Raw genomic sequence first — 25,013 nt, forward strand, 5'->3', positions numbered from 1 at the left:
AGTAGCTAGAAGACACTTAATCTCAAAAGTAAAAGTCAATGAAGAAGGGGAGGTGGGTGAATCATGGTGGAAGACCTGGCCAACAGGAAGTTGAAATTTGCTAGGTTATGCATTGGGTTTGGGAGGGGGTTGGTTTTTGTGTTTTTCGTTTTTTTTTTTTGGTTGTTTTTTTAACCAGCTAATTGTTGTATTGGATTATATGAAAGAAAGCACCAGTGAGAGAGGAAAATATACCTGTGTCAAGATCTGGAAATATGCACAAAGTAAATAGGAAAGATGAGCACAGACAGAACTGGTGCTCCTTAGTTTTCAATCTTTGTAATCAAAGACTGCAAGTGATGATGGTTAATGATGATGAAAGAAGAAAAGTTTTTGAAATGGAAAAGTGAATTAAACAAAGAACTAGTGAAACAGAAGACATTAAGCATTTGATTTTAGAAAGAAAATATTCAAAATAGTGTATTAATATAATTTGCAAACAAAATATGTTCCTAAAATTGTGATGATATGTACATTACACTTTGTGCAGGGCTAAGAATGTAAGCCAGAAATATGTGCATTTGAGAAGATTGCTCTATATAGCAGGGGAAAAAAAGGGACTACTGGGGCTTTGGTGGGAGTTTCTCAGTATAGTAGAGACAGAATGGGGAGGGGGAAGGGGCTTGAGAGAAAAGCCATAAATAATCACTCTGGTTCTGCGGCTTCAGGCCTTGCCCATTAACATGCCAAGGAGTGATGTAACTGCAGGTTCCATATGGCATGGCAGCTTGAGAGAAAGGAAGCTTACCTATCCAGAATACCTTGAGCTATAATTTTACAGTACACGCTACTGTTTTCATTATCAAGATGCCTATCTGCAGATAGGTGGTTCTGGCTAGCTGAATTTTCTCACCTTTTGTTCTCTTTGGCTGTGCCAGGTAGCATCATCGATGCCAACCTGAATCTCCTGCAGGATGCGGAGCAGCGCCTGAAGGTCATTGTTGCTGAAAAATTCAGTGTGGCCACCAAGGAGGGGGACTTGCCGCAGGTGGAACGCTTCTTCAAGATCTTTCCTTTACTCGGCTTGCATGAGGAGGGGCTGAGCAAGTTCTCAGAGTATCTCTGCCAACAGGTAAGCTGTACTAGTTGCAAAACTAGAGACTTCTGCCCTCATGTGTTTCAAAGACCTTTACAAATTACTCTCATATAACCTGTTGAAATACTATGGTAATGCCAATGTGTAACCCATGCCAGCCCTAAACCTTCAGTGCTGCCTGATTTATTGTAATAATCACTTGATATATGTCCATGTAATAATTTTCTGTATATCAAAACCTACTGCACATCCACAGAGGTACTTTTGTATTGCTCTTGTTTAGTAAACAGTACCTTTCACAAATTAACAAAGAAGCAGTACTGTTTTAATTGTATTTTATCAATCACTTTCTTTTGGAGAATGTGAGTTAGGTCCGGTGAAAAGATCCTGTGCTTTGGTTTGGAAGTCAGTGCTCTTTTTTTTTTTCCCCCTCCCTCTGTTGAGTTTCGTTTTTCTTTGTAATACACCTATGATGGTATAATGGAAAAAAAGGCTCAAAACCTTTTCTCCAGAGTCTGTACCTCCCTTGTGCCTATTTGACTGACTGTACATTTGTCCTTTAGATGGTAAGCTCCTTGAGCAGGTACTGTCCTTCTATGTTAAACTGTACAGCGCTGCGTAACCCTAGTAGAGCTTTAGAAATGTTAAGTAGTAGTAGTGCAGCAGACCTGGATTGTTTTGCGAGTATTTTGTCTGAAAATGCAGGAATCGTTTCCTTTGCTAGAGAAGGCAATCAAGTGGCAGCCTTACCAAGAGTAGCTCTTCTAATCGGTGTCTTCTGGGATTGACACAGTGCATTCTTTGGTCCCCTCTGACGTGAAATTTCTCAATATAGCTGTTGGAGTTGGTTCTATACTATCTCCCACAGCCAACAGTAAGGAAGTCATAGCCTGGGAATGTCTGGTGTCAGGAAGAGCTCCAGAAAGTGGGTAACTGGATCTGAATCTGCTAAAGGAGAGGTGGCAACTGCACTTATTGTTTGGAAGCCACCCGAGGAAGCCCGCAGAGAAATGAGGAGGTTGAAGGAGGTCTCTTCTGCTGCTCCCAATTCGAGCATAATAATGAAGGTAGATTTCTCTGCTCAGATACTCCCTATAATTAGTTACCTTAGAGGCCATTTGAACAACTCTTGTGAAGCTGGTTACTATTGTATACTACCTGTACTATGTAGAGAAGATGATATGTCATCAGGTCGGCTTGCACTCTGCAATGCTAAAGGAATTAGCATTGTCCCTGCAAATATATTTTCCTGAAAAGATTTAAAAAAAAAAAAAACATGTTTGATCTGATTGTATAATCTGACTGTGTTTCAAACTGTTTGTGTTTCAAACTGGTTTATTGATATCTGTGAATCTGAAAACTAGATTTCTGATTTCAAGCTGCCAGCAAGTATTAGAAATCTTTCTTTTGCCAAGTTTCTGAGCTCCTTCCTTCCCCCACCCCATCCATCTCAGCTCACCTGGCTTTTTTCTGCAGCCATTTTAAAAGCACAAGTGTGTTTTCTGTGGAGAGCTGTGTTGCTGGTCTCTGGCTGGGAGAAACTCAGATAAGGCTTGTACTGGCTATATTTGTGGCTTTTCCTACCCTAGAATTGTGGTTTTTTTTGCACATCTCTACCTACTATCCTTGTGTTCCCCTTGTCCCAATCAGCTTTGTAGAAAAGAGGCTTAATACAGGCCTAAGATAGGTTTTACAGTAAACACATTCCACAAGTTTAGGTTTCTCCGAGGACAAGCAGGCTGCTTGTTCTCACTGATGGGTGACGTCCACGGCAGCCCCTCCAATCGGAATCTTCACTAGCAAAGTCCTTTGCTAGCCCTCGCGCGCACCGCGCATGCGCGGCCGTCTTCCCGCCCGAAACCGGCTCGAGCCGGCCAGTCTTCTTTCGTCCGCACTCGGTACGGTTGTGTTTTCACCGTGTCGAGCCCCGGAAAGTCGACCTCGCGCGTCCTTTTTCTCTTTGACGTGTTTTTTTCTTCGGAAAATCTTTAAAAAATTTGTTCGGGAAGTGCTCCGGAAGCCCCCTCGGGTTTCGTTTTGCCCCTTCCCGTATTTTCAGACTTTGCCCCGGTAAGTTTTCTTTCGTCGTCGGGGTAGGCCTCTTTTCGGCCTCGGTCGAGATTTTTCTCCCTCAAAGGTTTGGTGCTCACTTTCGTCATTTCGGATTTTGATTTCGCCGGCGTGATTTTTCCGCCCATGACATCGAAGCCTTCCAGCGGCTTCAAGAAGTGCACCCAGTGCGCCCGGGTAATCTCGCTCACTGACAGGCACGCGTCGTGTCTTCAGTGTCTGGGGGCCGAGCACCGCCCTCAGGCCTGTAGTCTGTGTTCCCTTTTGCAAAGGCGGACTCAGGTAGCGAGATTGGCCCAGTGGAACGTTTTGTTCTCGGGCTCTTCGTCGGCATCGGCACCGGGGGTATCGTGTGCATCGGCGTCTTCAGCGTCCAGAGCTTCATCCTCGGCTGCCAGTGCATCGAGGCATCGGACCTCTGCATCGGCGCCGAGACATCGCGTCCTCCTCGTCGGTACCGGGAAGCTCCGGAGACATGCTTCGTTCCAAGAAGTCGAAGAAGCATCGTCACCGGTCCCCTTCCCGTGTCGGTACCGAGAGCTCTGGGTCGCCGAGGGAGTCGGCACCCAGCAGGCATCGGCACCGAGAGGACCGCTCACCCTCTGTTCAGGAGGTGTCGATGCGCTCCACTCTGGACAGCCCGGAACAGCCTCCACGCCCGGAACAGGTTCTGACGTCGACGCCTGCATCGACCTCCATGCCTTTCTCTGCAGCCGCTCTGAACGAGAGCCTCCGGGCCGTTCTCCTAGAGATTCTGGGAGAGCTGCTGCGCCCTACCCCTCCGGTACCGGCGGTGCTTGCGCCACCGGTACCGTCGAGCGTGGCACCGGCTGGCCCATCGCCCGAGGTGAGGTCTCCGGCGTCGGTGCCGCGTGCGGTACCGGCTGCCATCGCCTCCCAGGAAGGCTCCCCGACTACGTCGGCGGAGGGAGCTTCGCCGATGCGGCGAGGGAGTCTACCTCTCGACGCCCCCATCGTGGACGTGGCTCCACGGAGTCGAGTCGGGCACGGTTGCAGACACAGGTCCGTGAACTTGTGTCTGACACCGAGGGTGAGGCCTCGTGGGAAGAGGAAGAAGACCCCAGATATTTCTCTGACGAGGAGTCTGAGGGTCTTCCTTCCGATCCCACTCCCTCTCCTGAAAGACAGCTTTCCCCTCCTGAGAGTCTGTCTTTCGCTTCCTTTGTCCGGGAGATGTCTACGGCCATCCCCTTCCCGGTGGTTGTGGAGGACGAGCCCAGGGCTGAAATGTTTGAGCTCCTGGACTATCCTTCTCCACCTAAGGAAGCGTCCACTGTTCCCCTGCACCATGTCCTCAAAAAGACATTGCTGGCGAACTGGACCAAGCCTTTAACTAATCCCCACATCCCCAAGAAGATCGAGTCCCAGTACCGGATCCATGGGGACCCAGATCTGATGCGCACCCAGTTGCCTCATGATTCTGGAGTTGTGGATCTGGCCCTAAAGAAGGCTAAGAGTTCTAGGGAGCATGCTTCGGCGCCCCCGGGCAAGGACTCTAGAACCTTAGACTCCTTTGGGAGGAAGGCCTACCATTCTTCTATGCTCGTGGCCAAAATTCAGTCTTACCAGCTCTACACGAGCATACACATGCGGAACAATGTGCGGCAGTTGGCGGGCTTGGTTGATGCTCTCCCCCCTGAGCAAGCCAAGCCTTTTCAGGAGGTGGTCAGGCAGCTGAAGGCGTGCAGAAAATTCCTGGCCAGAGGGGTGTATGACACCTTTGATGTTGCGTCCAGGGCCGCTGCTCAAGGTGTGGTGATGCGCAGGCTCTCATGGCTGCGTGCCTCCGACCTGGAGAATAGAATCCAGCAGCGGATTGCGGACTCGCCTTGCCGTGCGGATAATATTTTTGGAGAGAAAGTCGAACAGGTGGTAGAGCAGCTCCACCAGCGGGACACCGCATTCGACAAGTTCTCCCGCCGGCAGCCTTCAGCTTCTACCTCTACAGGTAGACGATTTTTCGGGGGAAGGAAGACTGTTCCCTACTCTTCTGGCAAGCGTAGGTACAACCCTCCTTCTCGACAGCCTGCGGCCCAGGCTAAGCCCCAGCGCGCTCGCTCTCGTCAGCAGCGTGCGACTCAGCAAGGCCCCTTGGCTCCCCAGCAAAAGCAAGGAGCGAGCTTTTGACTGGCTCCAGCAGAGCATAGCCGCCATCCAAGTGTCAGTGCCGGGCGACCTGCCAGTCGGAGGGAGGTTGAAAGCTTTTCACCAAAGGTGGCCTCTCATAACCTCCGATCAGTGGGTTCTCCAAATAGTCCGGCAAGGATACACCCTCAATTTGGCCTCAAAACCTCCAAATTGTCCACCGGGAGCTCAGTCTTACAGCTTCCAGCACAAGCAGGTACTTGCAGAGGAACTCTCCGCCCTTCTCAGCGCCAATGCGGTCGAGCCCGTGCCATCCGGGCAAGAAGGGCTGGGATTCTATTCCAGGTACTTCCTTGTGGAAAAGAAAACAGGGGGGATGCGTCCCATCCTAGACCTAAGGGCCCTGAACAAATATCTGGTCAAAGAAAAGTTCAGGATGCTTTCCCTGGGCACCCTACTTCCCATGATTCAGGAAAACGATTGGCTATGCTCTCTGGACTTGAAGGATGCCTACACACACATCCCGATACTGCCAGCTCACAGACAGTATCTGCGATTTCAGCTGGGCACACGTCACTTCCAGTACTGTGTGCTACCCTTTGGGCTCGCCTCTGCGCCCAGGGTGTTCACAAAGTGCTTGGCTGTAGTAGCAGCAGCACTTCGCAGGCTGGGGGTGCACGTGTTCCCATATCTCGACGATTGGCTGGTGAAGAACACGTCCGAGGCAGGAGCCCTGCAGTCCATGCAGATGACTATTCGCCTCCTGGAGCTACTGGGGTTTGTGATAAATTACCCAAAGTCCCATCTTCTCCCGGCGCAGAGACTCGAATTCATAGGAGCTCTGCTGGATTCTCGGACGGCTCGCGCCTATCTCCCAGAGGCGAGGGCCAACAACTTGTTGTCCCTCGTCTCGCGGGTGCGAGCGTCCCAGCAGATCACAGCTCGGCAGATGTTGAGATTGCTGGGCCACATGGCTTCCACAGTTCATGTGACTCCCATGGCCCGCCTTCACATGAGATCTGCTCAATGGACCCTAGCTTCCCAGTGGTTTCAGGCTGCTGGGGATCTAGAAGACGTGATCCACCTGTCCACGAGTTTTCTCGAATCCCTGTATTGGTGGACGATTTGCTCCAATTTGACTCTGGGACGTCCTTTCCAAATTCCTCAGCCACAAAAAGTGCTGACCACGGATGCGTCTCTCCTGGGATGGGGAGCTCATGTCGATGGGCTTCACACCCAAGGAAGCTGGTCCCTCCAGGAACGCGATCTACAGATCAATCTCCTGGAGTTGCGAGCGATCTGGAACGCTCTGGAGGCTTTCAGAGATCGGCTGTCCCACCAAATTATCCAAATTCAGACAGACAACCAGGTTGCCATGTACTACGTCAACAAGCAGGGGGGCACCGGATCTCGCCCCCTGTGTCAGGAAGCCGTCAGCATGTGGCTCTGGGCTCGCCGTCACGGCATGGTGCTCCAAGCCACATATCTGGCAGGCATAAACAACAGTCTGGCCGACAGGTTGAGCAGGATTATGCAACCTCACGAGTGGTCGCTCAATTCCCGAGTGGTGCGCCAGATCTTCCAAGCGTGGGGCACCCCCTTGGTGGATCTCTTCGCATCTCGAGCAAACCACAAAGTCCCTCAGTTCTGTTCCAGGCTTCAGGCCCACGGCAGACTGGCATCGGATGCCTTCCTCCTGCATTGGGGGGAGGGCCTGCTGTATGCTTATCCTCCCATTCCTCTGGTGGGGAAGACTTTGTTGAAACTCAAGCAAGACCGAGGCACCATGATTCTGATTGCTCCCTTTTGGCCGCGTCAGATCTGGTTCCCTCTTCTTCTGGAGTTATCCTCCGAAGAACCGTGGAGATTGGAGTGTTTTCCGACCCTCATCACGCAGGATGAAGGGGCTCTTCTGCATCCCGGCCTCCAGTCCCTGGCTCTCACGGCCTGGATGTTGAGAGCGTAGACTTTGCCTCTTTGGGTCTGTCAGAGGGTGTCTCCCGTGTCTTGCTTGCTTCCAGGAAAGATTCCACTAAGAGGAGTTACTTCTTTCTATGGAGGAGGTTTGCCGTCTGGTGTGACAGCAAGGCCCTAGATCCTCGCTCTTGCCCTACACAGACCCTGCTTGAATACCTTCTGCACTTGTCTGAGTCTGGCCTCAAGATCAACTCTGTAAGGGTTCACCTTAGTGCAATCAGTGCATACCATTACCATGTGGAAGGTAAGCCGATCTTGGGACAGCCTTTAGTTGTTCGCTTCATGAGAGGTTTGCTTTTGTCAAAGCCCCCTGTCAAGCCTCCTACAGTGTCATGGGATCTCAATGTCGTTCTCACCCAGCTGATGAAACCTCCTTTTGAGCCACTGAACTCCTGCCATCTGAAGTACTTGACCTGGAAGGTCATTTTCTTGGTGGCAGTAACTTCAGCTCGTAGAGTCAGTGAGCTTCAGGCCCTGGTAGCCCAGGCCCCTTACACCAAATTTCATCATAACAGAGTAGTCCTCCGCACTCACCCTAAGTTCTTGCCAAAGGTCGTGTCGGAGTTCCATCTGAACCAGTCAATTGTCTTGCCAACATTCTTTCCCCGTCCTCATTCCTGCCCTGCTGAACGTCAGCTGCACACATTGGACTGCAAGAGAGCATTGGCCTTCTATCTGGAGCGGACGCAGCCCAACAGACAGTCCGCCCAATTGTTTGTTTCTTTTGATCCCAATAGGAGGGGAGTGGCTGTGGGGAAACGCACCATATCCAATTGGCTAGCAGATTGCATTTCCTTCACTTACGCCCAGGCGGGGCTGGCTCTTGAGGGTCATGTCACGGCTCATAATGTTAGAGCCATGGCTGCGTCGGTAGCCCACTTGAAGTCAGCCTCCATTGAAGAAATTTGCAAAGCTGCGACGTGGTCATCTGTCCACACATTCACATCTCATTACTGCCTGCAGCAGGATACCCGACGCGACAGTCGGTTTGGGCAGTCAGTTCTTCAGAACCTGTTTGGGCTTTAGGATCCAACTCCACCCCCCGAGGGCCCTGTTTGTTCTGTTCCAGGCTGCACTCTCAGTTAGTTGGTAAATTTTTTAGGTCAATCTCAGTTATGTCCTCGCCGTTGCGAGGCCCAATTGACCATGGTTGTTGTTTTGAGTGAGCCTGGGGGCTAGGGATACCCCATCAGTGAGAACAAGCAGCCTGCTTGTCCTCGGAGAAAGCGAATGCTACCTACCTGTAGAAGGTATTCTCTGAGAACAGCAGGCTGATTGTTCTCACAAACCCGCCCGCCTCCCCTTTGGAGTTGTGTCTTCCCTTGTCTTTGTCTTGCTACATATGAGACTGGCCGGCTCGAGCCGGTTTCGGGCGGGAAGACGGCTGCGCATGCACGGTGCGCGCGAGGGCTAGCAAAGGACTTTGCTAGTGAAGATTCCAATTGGAGGGGCTGCCGTGGACGTCACCCATCAGTGAGAACAATCAGCCTGCTGTCCTCGGAGAATACCTTCTACAGGTATGTAGCATTTGCTTTATACCCACCCACCCACCCTAAGACTGACACTTCCTAAATCCCTATTCTAACTATACTACTTATCACAACTTAACTCCACCCGAATTACAACTGTCTCAAATTGCTGAGGAGTAAAGTTAATCTTGTACACTGTCAAGCCCCATCATACAATACCTACTCATACCCATTCAACAAATCAAGATGACTTTTATTCTCTGTAATAATTGTGGAGCTTTAGTTTCAAGGCCAATCATCTGGAAACTTAAAGCTTGTCCTATCTGTAATCAGCTCGCTAGTTTAAAACAAGAGCTCAGTAAATTAAAGCAGGAATTAGATGCACTTAAAGCAACTTCTAAGACTGCACAAAATCAAACGAAATTCACACCACTGCCTCAAAGGATAAAACCACCTAAGAATAGATGGTTCACAGTAGGCTCAGGCAGACTTCGTCATGTGACACAGAGGCATACACCCTCACAAGTGTTACCCCTACAGAATTCTTTTGCTCCATTAGAGCTCTGTGAGGTTCCTAAAAATAGAACTGAGCCAGAAGAAACAGCAAAAACAAAAGAAATTAAGGTGGAACAAAAAGATATGGAGGGACCCAAAGACAAAAAACACACCAAAATATCAAATGTTGAAACACATACCAGGAAATGTAAATGGAAAGTGATGACCACAAATGCTCGCAGTCTTGGCAACAAAGTTCATGACATTCAAGCCCTGATGTTGGAGGCAGACTTAGACGTTGTTGCAATCACAGAGACATGGCTCAATGGTTCCCATGAATGGGATGCAAACATACCAGGCTATAATCTATTTAGGAAGGATAGAGAGGGTCGTAAAGGTGGAGAAGTAGCTCTATATGTGAGAAATGATATCACAGCAACCGAAATGACAGGGACCTGGGGTAAGGAACAAGCAATATGGATCACCTTAAAAAGAGATGATAGAACCTCTGTCCACGTGGGTGTTGTCTACAGACCTCCAACACAATTGGAAGAATTAGATAGAGACCTGATCGCAGATATTCAAAAGTTGGGAAAGAAGAGAGAGGTGCTGTTGCTGGGAGATTACAATCTGCCAGATGTAGATTGGAAGGTTCCATCTGCGGAATCGGAAAGAAGTAGAGAGATTGTGGATGATTTCCGAAGTGCTCTGCTCAGACAAATGGTCATGGAACCCAAGAGGGAGGGAGCGACACTGGATCTGGTGCTCACAAATGCAGATAGCATGTCAAATGTCCGAGTGGGTGCCCACCTGGGTGGCAGTGACCATCAAACGGTTTGGTTTGATATGACGGCTGAAGAGGAGGGTGGCCACTCAAAACTCAAAGTCCTGGATTTCAAGCATGCTGAGTTTAGTAAAATGGAATACTTAAGGAAGGAGCTGATGGGCTGGGAGGACATACGAGAAGTGGAAGGACAGTTGTTTCAGGCTGAAAGAAGCTATAAATAGGGCCACAAACCTTTATGTAAGGAAAGTAAATAAAAGCAAGAGAAAAAGGAAACCGCTATGGTTCTCCAAGCAAGTGGCTGAGAAAATAAAGGCTAAAGAGTTCGCGTTCCAGAAATACAAAAAAACTCAAGACGAGGAACACGGGGAGGAATACCGGAGGAAACTGAAAGAAGCCAAGAGAGAGGTACGTCTGGCGAAAGCGAAAGTGGAAGAACAAATGGCTAGAAAGGTAAGGAGGGGTGACAAAAATTTCTTCAGGTATATTAGTGAAAGGAGAATGACTAAAAGATACTGCAAACCGCTATGTAGATAATGATGAAGAAAAGGCAAATTTGCTAAATAGATACTTTAGTTCTGTTTTTACTGAAGAAAATCCAGGAGAAGGACCACGATGGACTGGCAAAAGTTCATTTGAGAATGGAGTGGATATAGCACCGTTCACGGAAGAGACTGTGTATCAACAGCTAGAAAAACTAAAGGTGGACAAAGCCATGGGACCGGATGGGATCCACCCCAGGATATTGAGGGAGCTCAGAGAGGTTCTGGCGGGTCCTCTTAAAGATTTGTTTAATAAATCCTTAGAAATGGGAGAGGTTCCGAGGGATTGGAGAACGGCGGAGGTGGTCCCTCTTCACAAAAGCGATGATAGGGAAGAAGCTGGAAACTACAGGCCGGTAAGCCTCACTTCGATTACTGGAAAAGTAATGGAAGCGATGCTGAAGGAAAGGATAGTGAATTTCCTGGAAGAAAATGAGTTGTAAGATCCGAGACAACATGGTTTTACCAAAGGGAAATCGTGCCAAACGAATCTCATTGAATTCTTTGATTGGGTGACTGCAGAATTGAACCGTGGATGTGCTATAGACGTAATCTACTTAGATTCCAGCAAGGCTTTTGACACGGTTCCCCACAGGAGGCTCTTAAATAAACTAGATGGGCTGAAGATAGGACCCAAAGTGGTGAACTGGATTAGGAACTGGTTGACGGACAGGCGCCAGAGGGTGGTGGTGAATGGAGTTCACTCGAAGGAGGGAAAGGTGAGTAGTGGAGTGCCTCAGGATCGGTGCTGGGGCCGATTCTGTTCAATATATTTGTGAGTGACATTGCCGAAGGGTTAGAAGGTAAAGTTTGCCTATTTGCGGATGATACTAAGATTTGTAACACAGTGGACACCCCGGAGGGAGTGGAAAACATGAAAAAGGATCTGAAAAAGCTAGAAGAATGGTCTAAGGTTTGGCAATTAAAATTCAATGCGAAGAAATGCAAAGTGATGCACTTAGGGAGTAGAAATCCAAGAGAGGCGTATGTGTTAGGCGGTGAGAGTCTGCTAGGTACGGATGGGGAGAGGGATCTTGGGGTCATAGTATCTGAGGATCTGAAGGCGATGAAACAGTGTAACAAAGCGGTGGCTGTAGCTAGAAGGTTACTAGGCTGTATAGAGAGAAGTGTGACCAGCAGAAGAAAAGAGGTGTTGATGCCCCTGTACAAGTCGTTGGTGAGGCCCCACCTGGAATATTGTGTTCAGTTTTGGAGGCCGTATCTTGCTAAGGATGTAAAAAGAATTGAAGCGGTGCAAAGAAAAGCTATGAGGATGGTATGGGATTTGCGTTACAAGACTTATGAGGAGAGACTTGCAGACCTGAACATGTATACCCTGGAGAAAAGAAGAAACAGGGGTGATATGATACAGACGTTCAAATATTTGAAAGGATTAATCCGCAAATAAACCTTTTCCGGAGATGGGAAGGCGGTAGAACGAGAGGGCATGAAATGAGATTGAAGGGGGGCAGACTCAAGAAGAATGTCAGGAAGTATTTTTTCACGGAGAGGGTGGTGGATGCTTGGAATGCCGTCCCGCGGGAGGTGGTGAAGATGAAAACGGTAACGGAATTCAAACATGCGTGGGATAAACATAAAGGAATCCTGTGCAGAAGGAAGGGATCCTCAGGAGCTTAGCCTAGAATGCGTGGCAGAACTGGTGGTTGGGAGGCGGGGCTAGTGCTGGGCAGACTTATACGGTCTGTGCCAGAGCTGGTGGTGGGAGGCGGGACTGGTAGTTGGGAGGCGGGGATGGTGCTGGGCAGACTTATACGGTCTGTGCACTGAAGAGGACAGTACAAATAAAAAAGTAGCACATATGAATTTATCTTCTTGGGCAGACTGGATGGACCGTGCAGGTCTTTTTCTGCCATCATCTACTATGTTTACTATGTATGTTTACTATGAATTTCAGTAGTCCAGGTTCTAGGAAACAGCAGCAGCTCTAAGATCAGGCAGGGATTATTTATTATGCCAAGCTCATTCCTTGGGACATTGAGTGGTGGGAGAGCTTAAAAATACGGCTCCTGTTCCATATGAAGGGGGTAGTTGTCCACAAAACACAGATAGTGCTTGTAACAAATTTTAGGGTGTTTTCTGTAAGAGTAATGTTGGGAAAAATGTCTTTTGTTAAAGCAGTCTTTTGACTTTTTCATAGAACTTACAGTCCTGCATGCAAACATCAGGATTCTGGAGCAGGAACCATCTCTTGTGTGTTTGTGCATAACACTGCATATGTCTAGTAGAGTTATAGAAATAAGTAATAATAGTAGATTCTGGAAGTAGTCTCTCTAATTGGCTGTACTATCCCACAAAACCTATCCCAAAAAAACATTCAGATCAGCAAGAGTGTGGTCTCTAATTACAGAACGATTGCCTCAATTCATCTGCTTGTCAAAATGGCTGAAGGAATATTTGCATATTAACTTGTGGAGTACTTTCATACCTTCTCCATTTTACATAGTTCTCAATCTGGATTTAGACCATTCTACAGTACTGAAAATCACGGCGAAGTAACCTCAGATTTAAAGGCATACCAGATACTGATCAAAATATGGATTGTGCTAAAATCATTAGAGAAATATGTGCTCTTATTCTGGGAGAGACTGCAGAGATCCAGCAGGAACAAGGAGATCCTGCAGTCCAATTTGACAGAGTACATAGAAGCCTGGGACCCAGGAGGTCCTCTCAACCTCGAGATATAATCGTCTGTTTTTCAAGTTATACAGTCAAAGACATGATCTGGAGAAAAGCAAGAGCTAAGGGTGATGTCCTCTGGGAAAACCAGAAAATTACGATATTTCAAGATCTGGCATTAGGCACCCTACAACGTAGAAGATCATTTAAAGATCTTACTCAATATCTTCAACACTCCAACATTAGATATAGATGGACATTTCCCTTTGGATTACAATTTACAGTTGGAGGTCAATCCCGGAGGGTGTCACGGCTAGGAGAGGCGTGGACTATATTGAAAGATCTGGGCTGTAAGGATTTGCCACCAGAAGCTTCTGGATCAACCTCTACAAATGCGAATCAGTCACGCATGGCATCCACATGGCAGAGAGTGGGATCCAGAAAGGAAACAAGTCCTCGAGGATCTCCAAAGAAGAGTGGGACCTGAACACACGATAGTGAGAACTGGATGCATACCATACAGTGTTAATTATATAATCAGTTGGTTGAACATGTCTATTTTAGGTGACAGTTTCATGTCGCTCCTGAAATGTTGTTAATACATATGTTTTATGTTGGCTAGCAATAATATTAAGACAAGATTAGAGAGAGGGATAAGGATTGAAACAGTGTATTGCAATTGGGGGGTTTTCATACGAAGCTTAATAATAGTCTGCTCTGGCGAGGAGTTACTTCCTCAGAACCACCTGCTGGCAGGTTTTCTACCAGCTATTTCAGGGGGGGGGGAGGGGAGGGGGAGGGGGGTCAGGGGTTAAAAGTGGGTACATGGAATGTCAGTGGGTTGAACTCCCCATCAAAGCGCAGTCTTGTATTTCGGGAGGTGCAACGGCTTCATTGGGATATAGTAATGCTACAGGAAACACATATTAGGAGTGGTGATGCTCATTTGCTCAAGCACAAATCTTTTGCTGATTGTATAGCTCATTTTGATAAAAGAGGAGGAAAAGTGGGAGGGCTTGTAATCTATGTTCGGAAAGGTATACCATTTATAATTGATGATATTTATAAAGATGTCCTAGGCAGATGTTTGGCGGTAAAGGGACTTATATATGGCAAACCTGTGACTATTGTGAATGTATATGCTCCGAATGTGGGGCAGGGGGACTTTTTCGATAAAATGACAGAGGAACTTTCCCAATTCCAACAAGGTCATATGATTTTAGGAGGTGATTTTAACACATATATGTCACCAATGGACCATTCTAGAGGAGGAGGCAGCATAAATGTGACCCACAGTAAAAAACTAAAACAATTGACTTCACAGTTAGATTTAGTTGAAGTTTGGAGGCTCAGACACCCAGGCCAAAAGACATATACATTTTTTTCTCATTCACAAACTACATATACTAGAATAGATATGATTTGGTGCAGTCGCACACTCTGGGATAGTGTGTTAGATTCTGAGATTGGCCCCATTAGTATTTCAGACCATGCTCCAGTAGAACTTGAACTGAAGGGGTGGAGGGAGGAAGATCGGCTCCTCTTCTGGAGATTAAACGAGTCATTACTGGGAGACCACAAAATTTGTGCAGATATTCGTAAAGTGATCCAGTCTTACTGCATAAGCAATGACACGGGGGAGGTTTCAGATGGGACGCTCTGGGATGCATTGAAGGTGGTGGTTAGAGGGCATCTCATAAAGTGGGGGGCTCGTAAAAAGCGCGCCAGAGAAGCAGCGGAACTCAATTTGAGATCCAGACTGGTTCATCTGGAAAGACAACACCAGGCGGGGGGTTTGGCAAAAGACTTGCAAGAGCTCAGGAGGTGCCGGATGGAACTAGAAAAGCTACAAATAGTGCGGGTGGAATTTATGAGGAAGCTCCTCCAACATAAATTTTATGAATATAGTAATAAGTCAGGGAAAATGCTGGCCAATTGCCTTAAGGCTAGGCAGAGAAATCATACCATTACAAAAATTAAAGGCCCAGGGGATCAGCTATATTACAGGGATGACGAAATTAGAACTCAATTTTTAACTTTTTATAAAGAGCTCTACAAAAGAGAAATAGGGTTGGAAGCTGCTGAGGTGCGGCAGAGTTTTGAGGGACTTGGGCTGTCCAAACTGACTAGCGAGGAGAGCCGTAAGCTGGAAGCTCCATTTCGTCTTGATGAAATCACAGGAGTCATTAAGAATCTTAAGGGAGGAAAGGCCCCGGGAATGGATGGCTACTCCGCCAGATTTTACAAACTTTTTGCGGGGGAAGTGGGACCTTTGTTGATGAGAGTGGGTAATGCCTGTTTTGAGGGTCAGTCATTGCCCATTAGTATGCATGAGGCGGGAATATCTCTGCTTTTAAAGCCAGGAAGGGGCCCAGCTATATGTGGGTCCTATAGACCAATCTCGCTGATCAATCTAGATATAAAAATATTATCAAAAGTGTTGGCAGACCGGCTAGGTGCAATCCTACCAAAATTAGTACATACTGACCAATCTGGGTTTGTTAAGGGCCGGCAGGTAGCAGATAATGTACGTCGTACACTGCATGTTATATGGGAGGCTAAGAGACAAGATATGCCGGTCACTTTGCTAAGTACAGATGCAGAAAAGGCATTTGATAGGGTGGAGTGGCCCTATCTATGGGAAGTTATGGAACATATGGGAGTTGGGACTGGTCTACTGGGATGGCTCCATAGGTTATATGAAAGGCCAATAGCTCGATTAAAAATCAATGGTGGGTACACGTCGACATTTCAGATAGAACGTGGAACTCGCCAGGGCTGCCCATTGTCTCCGCTGCTCTTCGCGCTCTATATAGAGCCGTTAGCGCAGAAGATTCGAGAATCTGCGGATGTAAAAGGGATAGTAATTGGGACTATAGAACACAAATTAGCATTATTTGCGGACGACGTGTTATTTTTTGTGGGAAGTCCTGCATTGACCCTTCCGAACCTGATGGTAGCTTTAGCAGAGTATGGACGCATGTCGGGCTTTAAGATCAATTATGACAAATCGGAGTTGTTGGGGGTTTCCATTACACAGGCTTGGATGCAAGAGCTCATGAGAACATACCCATTCCGTGTAAGGCACGATAAGATTAAATATCTGGGGGTCAGGATACCTATAGAGATCTCACAATTATTTAATCTGAACTATATACCACTTTTTCAACAGGTACGAGCAGATATGGAAGCATGGACGGGGAAATGGCTGTCATGGTGGGGGCGTATAGCAGTTGTCCGAATGAATATTTTACCTCGAGTGCTATTCTTCTTTCAGACATTACCAATATTGGTGCCTAAGGGAGAGTTGGAGAAATTGCAGAGAGCTCTTTTGAGATTTATCTGGGAGGGCAAAGCGCCTAGGCAAAGCAGAAAGTTGTTATGGAAGTCAGTTGATTTGGGGGGACGAGGGGTTCCAAACCTCAAATGGTATTACTGGGCTGCTCAATTAAAGTTCATCTCCGCATGGAGCCAAGATAGGCTTTCAGTGGTGGCCCAACTTGATCAATCTATGGTGCCGAATCAATGTCTAAAATCAGTACTTTGGGCCTCCTATCCACGTAGGATGTACACAACATTGACTTCCAATCCTTTCGTGCAACACCTCTTAATATTGTGGGCAGTGGTTAGAAGCAAACTGTGGCAGTCCAGGCTCACCTCATCCTACGCATACATTGGGGGGGAACCAGGGTTTCAGATAGGGATGGGTCATCCGGTGGCAAGGAGATGGGCAGAGAAGGGGATAATTTGCTTTAGAGATCTAATGGATGATGGACAAATGGTTCCCTTTGCAGAGCTTAAAGAGCAAAATGGGATTTTAGATACTGAACAATTCTTCTACATACAAGTTAAACATTATATACAAACACAAGGGTGGTTGAAGGCGGACCCGGAGGAGTTTTAGGGCCTAGAGAACATGTGGAGCTCCTTGGGGAAAATGAAAGGTACTATCTCTATATTGTATAAATTTTTAAGGGGAAGGACCTTTGAGAAATGTCCTTATATGCTTCAGTGGGAACGGGATTTGCATAAGGAATTTACAGCACACGAGTGGAAGGCAATTTTGGCTGAGGTTACTAAAGCCTCAACCTGTGTGCTGATAAAGGAAAATGCTTTCAAAATCCTGTCACGATGGTATTATACCCCACACAGATTGCATGTTATGTTTCCAGGGACATCACAATGGTGTTGGAGATGTGGAGATGAGGAGGGGACCTATCTACACATTTGGTGGTCCTGTGCCAAAATACAGGTCTTCTGGGGAAATGTTGCTACAAAGATAGCAGCCCACACGGGGAAGCCTTTCCCATGTGAACCTCAATGGTGTTTGCTTGGATTGGGTAATAGACGAGGAGCTAAATGGCAGAGCCGGTTTAAAAGAATGTGTTTGGCAGCAGCAAAAACTGTCATAGCTAGGCATTGGAAACAATTAGAGGCACCCTCAGAAGAGGACTGGCTCTTGAAGCTATCTTTGATTGGTGAAATGGAGAAATTTACGGACAAAAGATTGGGACGTTATAATGAATCTTCAGAATTATGGACTCAATATCGGAGCTTAACCCACATGACATGTAACTTAAATGTATAATCGGCTGGGGAGGGAGGGGTGGGGAGAGGGAGGGGGACGGGAATATTTTGGATTGTATCAGTGAATGACTGTTCGATAAGCAACATATTTGTTATTATACAAAACCAATAAATAAATACAAATTAAAAAAAAAAAAGAAAGTAAAGGCGATATGTGTACCTGGGAGCATTTTTATGAAGTGCACAGAAGTGACCCCTAGGGTGCTCCATTGTTCTCCTCTGGAGTACCAGTCTGCTAAAAATTCTGACTCCTCCTCAGTGGCTTGATTTTCTACGTTTTGCACTTATTCGTTTATTGTTTTTTCAATAGACAAAAAAAACAAAATGTCCAAAACACAAAATCCTGTTTGAAACAGTATTTTTGAAAAAAAAAAAAAAGATAGTCGGATTTTGGACATTTTGTGCAAAACGTCCAAACTCGGACTTAAACGTCACATCGAAAATTCCCCTCCACGGCTTACAAGCAATAAACAGCGGGGCTCATTTTCAAAGCACTTAGACTTACAAAATTCCATAGGTTCCTATGTAACTTTGTAAGTCTAAGTGCTTTGAAAATATGCCTCTATTTGTCCTTCTGCAAAATGCTGAAAACATTCTTGATGAGTACTGCTTTTAATAACAACAAAATATGATTCAACTGTTAATGATATTATCTGTCTTCAACACTTCTCTGATTTATTTATTTATTGCCTTTTTGAAGGAATTCACTCAAGGTGGTGTACAGCAAAAATAAATAAAACATGAGCAATAAGCAATTACAACAGTAAAATTATTTAAATCACAATTCAAAGTATGGCATAGTATATACTACTTACAATGTCAACATAATATGTAATTGAACGTTTTAATTGATAGTGAAGGTATAAGCAAAGATGGAACATATAGATAGGTAAGAGAGTAAGAAAAGTTAGAAAGTAAGGTAACTAATTTATGTGATAGTAATAATCTATGTCTTTTGGCATGATTTAATAATCTGTGCTTACTGTTAACTTAACCTTTTATTGTTAGTCAATGCTTTTTATTGCTTGTAAGCCACATTTTTCCTGAGCCATTTTGGGATAATGTGGGGTATAAATCAGTGGCGTAGCCAAGGGTGGGCCTGGGTGGGCCTAGGCCCATCCACTTTCAGCTCAGGTCCACCCAGTAGCAGCACACCTATGATGTGACTGACATGGATCCCCAAGCCCCACCAGCCGAAAATGCCCAACAACTGTACCTCCTGCATATCTTTTAAATAGCAGATCTTCACCTGCAGTGAGCAGCAACTGATACTGCTTTCACCGGCCCCACAGCTTTCCCGCTGATGTATTCCCGCCTATGCAGAAACAAGAACTTGCATCAGAGAGAAGGTTGTGGGGCCAACATGAGCAGTGTGTATTAGTTGCTGCTTGCTGCCGGTGAAAATCTACTATTTAAAAGGTATGCGGGGGAGGGGGGATATTTGAGAGACCATATGGCATGCAGTAAGAGAGGGAGAGACCAAATCACTTGTGGGTCAAGGCAGAGTTCTTCTGCCCACCCATCTTGTGCCCAGGCCCACCCAAAATTGGGTGTCTGGCTACGCCCCTGGTATAAATATCATAAATAAATACTAGTTGAGGAAATCAGAAATCCAGAGTCGCAAGCAAGTCAGGTGCATGGTGTCATCAATGATGACAGACAGACACAGTGATACAACTTGTTTACAGTGCAGGCTCCATATTGGTTGCAACACTGTTGCTTCTTCAAGGTCTTTAGGGCTGAGAAGCATTCAGGCACTTGCAGTCTCAGTGTAAGCAGTGAAAACAATGAACAATTGTCTCTTTCATTCTTCATAAACAGGCAGCTTACTAGTTCCTCTTCAGTGTAGCAAGACTAGAATTCCTTCCTTCAAAGAATGCTAGAAGTGTAAAAGTAAGATGGAAAAATTATATCTGTAAGCCCTGGCCTTTTATGGTCACTCTGGGCGGTCACCTAGTGTGTGCTGTGGATCATGAGAGCTTGCCAGGAGCACAATATTTTATTTTTAGGGGCCAAATAAGGCAGTGCTCCACTCGTTCACAGTCACTCAGATCTCAAATAAATGCAGACCACATGATTGATGTGCTCTGAGCCACAATAACAGTTTACTTCAAAAATAAGCAGATGTCAAACAATCAGTGACATTTATGGAAGAGGCAGTTTAAATTCAGGGCATCCAAAACTTTATACACGGACACTTCCTTCCACTTCTCTTGAGAACTGTGGAGGTCTCCCCCAGAGTATATTTATACTTCCAACTATACATCTGTAGATGTTAGCAGTAAATATTTACAAGGATATAATACACTTACTGTTGTTGAGCCATGCAGTGCTAGTTCTTGCCACTTTTGAGGGAATGGGTGGCCAGTAAGAAATAAGTGGTGGTGTTTTGGTTCAGGAACTGTATAAGGTCTCTTCTCCCAGCTGGTTATTTGGACTCAGTATTTTTGGTTGGTAGCTAAAAGATGCTTGGTGGTACAGCACAGATGAGACACAGGTACTCTTCTTTTTCTCCTTCCATTATCAGTCCATAGGTAATGAGGTGAATCCCTGATTTCCAGGCTCACACCCTAGGCAAAAAAACAACAGGTCAGAAGTCTGTGTGATAATTTTGAGTCTTGTCTGTTTAAAAATAAAACAGTTTAAATGTGTAGACTGCATATGTACACCACAGCTGCAAGTATTTTTTCTGTTTCTAAAAGGATGGAATTTTCCTATGCACAAAGTCTGTGCCAAATCCCACAGATTCCTACATATTATTAAATTAAAAGATGGATATAGGATCATGTGACACCATTCTGCAGGAGAGACATTGATCTGTTTGTCTTTTGCCTTGACCCTAGCACCTCTGCCCTTTACTTAATTGCTTTTATCTGAATCCGGTCGTTTGGTGGATATTCGAGCCGCTCGTATGGTGTACAGGCATCTGATACTTCTTCTGTCGCTGAATGGCGAGTAAATCCACTCATAAAGATAAAGGCTGTGGTTGGCTCCCGGACATCAAGATGGCGGCGCCAGGTAGTCCCTCCACCTCCTCGGTGAGTTCAGCGTGGGCTGCAGAGATTACCACATAGGTTACCATGGCATTAGAAGTGGTGCTGGTGAAAAAACTGCAGCCTATCGAAGCTAAGCTTGAACAAGTGGAGGTAAAACTGGATGAGTTTGGAAAAGAATTATTAGCATTTCAGCAGTGCACTAGTGCTCTCAAAGATAGAATGCAAGGGGTGACGGATACCTAGGCTCGTCATCAATCTAAGCTCGAGGCCTTGGAGGAAAAAATAGAGACATCATGTAGACATTGCATTATTACATTAGACAGACTTCAAACATTCTAAATGGTGGGTGGGGGACTGTGTCGCATCACCTGCAATCAATTTTAAAGGGTGGGGGGGTGCGATCCTCTTTCGTCGGGGGGGTCTTAGACTATTTACAGCCACTTCATGGAGGGCCGGGCGATTTTGTGTAAGGTCATTATATGCAGACAGAGTGTTGTTTTTGATAATATCTATGCCCTTAATCAGTTTAACAAGGCTTTCTATAAATCTCTGCTGGACCATCTGCTTCATTATGTGCAGATGTCACTATTGGTGTGTTGGGGGGGGGGGGGTGATTTTAACACTGCTTGGGATCCACAGCTGGATAGATCTAGTAATTCCCAGGGGAAAGTATACTCTCTAATTGGGGCCTTCCCCATTTGTGTCAAATGTTAAATCTTATCGATTTATGACGTGTCTTACACCCACCTGATTGTGATTACACCCATCTTTCTCGAGCACATTTGTCCCAATCACAAATAGATTATCGTCTGATGTCGGATACTGTTTTTAACCTGGGTGCAGCGAGGAGAGATAGGACCGTGTGAGATCTCAGACCATACCATGGTATGGTGGAATGGCAGTTTGGGCCCCAGCAAAGGAGCTCTTCTCCATGGAGCGTTTCTCTTTGGTTAACAAAAGATAAGCAATTTCAGGATTTTTTGGTGGAAAAATGGAAAGATTTTAAAACAACACAATGAGGCTCATATGTCCCAGCCATTTTGTACTAGGAAACCTTGAAAACCATACTAAGAGATGAGATTGTGAGCTATGTTAGTCATAGGAAGAGAGTGTGGGATCTTGAGATCATTCGCTTGGAGCGACAGGTTCGTTTTGTACATAGATGCTATAGTGTGACTACTAACATAGCAGATAAACAATGTTTGCTGGAACTTTAAGCCTCACTTAATGAGCTTCTACATCAATGGACAATTAAATCCTTGGCATACTCTAGATACTGTCTCTCTAGGCATGGAAACAAGGGGTAGTTATTTACTGGCAAGTTAAGTATCCCGTACCATGGGCCTCCGCCAGATTAATACCATATGGAATGTGTGAGGGGGGGGGGGTCTCCTTCACAATGATCAGGAGATTGCAGACTGTTTTCATACTCATCTGCAGAATCTCTGTGCTACACCTACAGATGAGGGATTGCGGGAGGGAACAATACTTGGAGGGACTGACTATTCCCTGCTTGCCACCGGCGGAGCGGGAGGCCTTGGGGGCCCCTGTTTCTCAGGAGGGTTTGGACTTTAAATCAAAGCCCGCTTCTCAAGGCACCAGGTTCTGACAACTTTCATGTTCATTTTTATAAGATTATGGGACAGGAGGTAATTTCACCGTTGACTGTTACGTTTAATGCCCTTCTAGATTTAGATTCAGATCAGCTACTGGGCGAGCTGAATATGGCGCACGTTGTTGTCCTCTTGAAACCAGGATAAGACTCCTTATTGCCAAATTCCTACCGAAAGATTTCTCTTCTGAATGTGGAGACTAAACTCTTGGCCAAAGTCTTGATAAACAGGATGGTATGGCTATTGCCCACTCTTTTACATGAGGCCCAAGTGGGGTTTGTCAAGGGGCAGTCAGTTGTTAAGAATATATGTAGAATGCTTGCCTCCGTAGAACATTGGGAATGGAAGGCTTTGCCTTCTCTGCTGGTGAGTTTCAATGCTAAGAAAGCCTTTGACAGGGTTCGATGGAACTTTTTGTTTTCTGTATTGCAGGCCTACGGTTTTGGAGATCGTTTCATCCGCTTTATTAAGCTTTTATATATCAACCCTAGAGCCAAGCTAACGGTCAATGGGACTTTTTCTAATGCTTTTCCTATCCTTCGAGGTACCTGTCAGGGATGCCCGCTTTCTCTGTTGTTATTTATATTAACTTTGGATCCTCTGATTCAAGATGTTTATGCTAACCCGGAGATTAGAGGAGTAGACCTGGGAACCCATAGCTTTAAACTTGCTGCCTTGACTACATTATTGGAATGTTTCTCTGAATATGGTGACTTTGTTGGTTTTAGACTTAACCTTCAGAAATCGGAGGCGTTGCCCTCGGGGGGACAGGCACATACCGTTATCTTGGTATTCAGTTGAGGATGAGTTCTGGTAAGCTATATAATGCAAATATCCCTAAACTCCTGGAGGAGACACAATGCCAATAATGGGCCAGATAAATTTGATTAAGATGGATTTGTTTCCTAGATGGTTGTACCTCCTTCAGACCCTTCCCATACGACTATTAAATAAGGCGGCAATATAGGAAGGCTGTAAAGAACACTCTTATACAAACTGTTAAAATTACCTTTGAATTGTTACTTACTTCGATACGAGCATACCGAAGAGGAAGGGGAAGCTTAAGGGACCTCCTGTCCCGAAGCTAGAAACTCCTTCAACTTGTCAAGCTTCTATTGCAGCCTTTATGGTATCAACCCCAGTTTTGGGTGCTTCTGCATCCGGGTCTAGGAAGAGCCCTGGACTGGAAAGCGAATCTTCACTTAGCCCGGCGGGACCAGCTACCCCTCCACTACCACAACCAGATGGGGTAACCGTACCAAGACCACATGTAAATGAAGCCTCGAAGGGGAGGTGTGCTTCGATCCAGGAAGTGTTTATTGGAGCTGCTGCCGAGGGTACGACTCCTCGGTCTTCAGTGGAGGGGATCCAGCACTCCTTGAACATGGCGTTGGAGGAGGCAGTGGTGGAAACCATTTCCGCCAGTTACACCGAAGAGGAGATTTCCCTTTGTGCCTCAGCGATTCAACCATTGAAAAGATCACAAGAAATATCGCTGGAAACTATTTGGACTATCTTTGAAACCCTGCATAAGGTCTGTACCTCTTTTGTTTCTGTGTCTTTAAATAACTCTGTGCAAACAAGAGAAGTTATGAAAACTATTGAAACTATTACTACTAAACAAACTAAACTGGAAACGGATATGGTAAAATTACAAGAGAACCAAGCTCAGTTTGCAGGGGATAGACTACTCCTTCATCGTAAAATGGAAAATTTAGAGAATGCGACGAGGAATTTAAATCTATGAATACTTAATTTCCCATATTCAAAACTTATCTCACCAAGAGAAATGTTTCATAAATTTCTAAAGGAGAACTTTAAATATCCGGATCATTCTTTTCCACGTCTTCAGAAATTATACTATCTGACTGCAGTGTTGAAGTTACAGGATAATCAAGTGAGGCAGGAAGATCAAGTACAACAGGAAATGTCTTTGGATAACTTAGATGTCTCCACTTTCCTGGAACAGTCTAAAGAAGAAGTTAAAACTAGAGCTACACTCTTGGTTTATTTTGTGTTTCTACAAGACAAATAAGCTTTATTGAGACTATATTTCCAAAAAGCCCAACCTAATTTTTTAGGAGGGAAAGTGTTAATTTTTCCTGATATTTCTAAGTGGACTCAACAAATTAGGAAAAAAATTATTGAAATGAGACAAGAGGTTGTATTATTGAATGCTCGTTTCCAGTTACGATTTCCATGTAAATGTATTATTTCCTTTAAAGATAAAAAAAATATGTGTTTTTTGAACCTCTCCAATTGTGCAGTTTTTTTGAATGCTCAGGGTAGCATGGGAGAAGATCCAAATGTTTAGCTGTTCAAGAGTAAAAGGGGAAAGACTACCTGTATCTTTTCATAGTAATAGTCTTCTTTATATTCCAACTTCCTTTGGATTTATTCATGGACCCTCCTATTTCTGAAGAAAAGTTGTCTATAGGTGGTCTTCATAGAGCTCTTTGAATGGCAGAAAAGAATTCGGAATGGTTGCGAACTACGTGAGAACGGGAAGGGACATCCTTGCGAGATTGGGACCTGCTTTTGGCCTTGAAAAAGACACCGCAGATAGTATTGACAACTGTTTTACAGGAAACACATTTTAGAATCCTACACAGGGTTTTCCTTTCCAAGCTGCAACTTTTTTGCGCAGGGCTTGTGCCTTAAA

At 45.6% G+C, this 25,013-nt stretch overlaps 1 protein-coding gene across 2 annotated transcripts in view; it reads left to right on the forward strand.

Moving 5' to 3' along the window:
• Positions 1-25,013, forward strand: part of COG4 (component of oligomeric golgi complex 4) — a 144,862-nt gene that overhangs the window by 29,078 nt on the left and 90,771 nt on the right. For both annotated transcript variants that reach the window (XM_030203608.1, XM_030203609.1), the window contains exon 5: positions 918-1,111. In XM_030203608.1, coding sequence (XP_030059468.1) covers positions 918-1,111 — 194 coding nt within the window. The remainder of the gene's footprint in view (positions 1-917; positions 1,112-25,013) is intronic.

The sequence above is a fragment of the Microcaecilia unicolor genome, chromosome 5 (assembly GCF_901765095.1).
Source record: "Microcaecilia unicolor chromosome 5, aMicUni1.1, whole genome shotgun sequence".
NCBI classification, from domain to species: domain Eukaryota; kingdom Metazoa; phylum Chordata; class Amphibia; order Gymnophiona; family Siphonopidae; genus Microcaecilia; species Microcaecilia unicolor.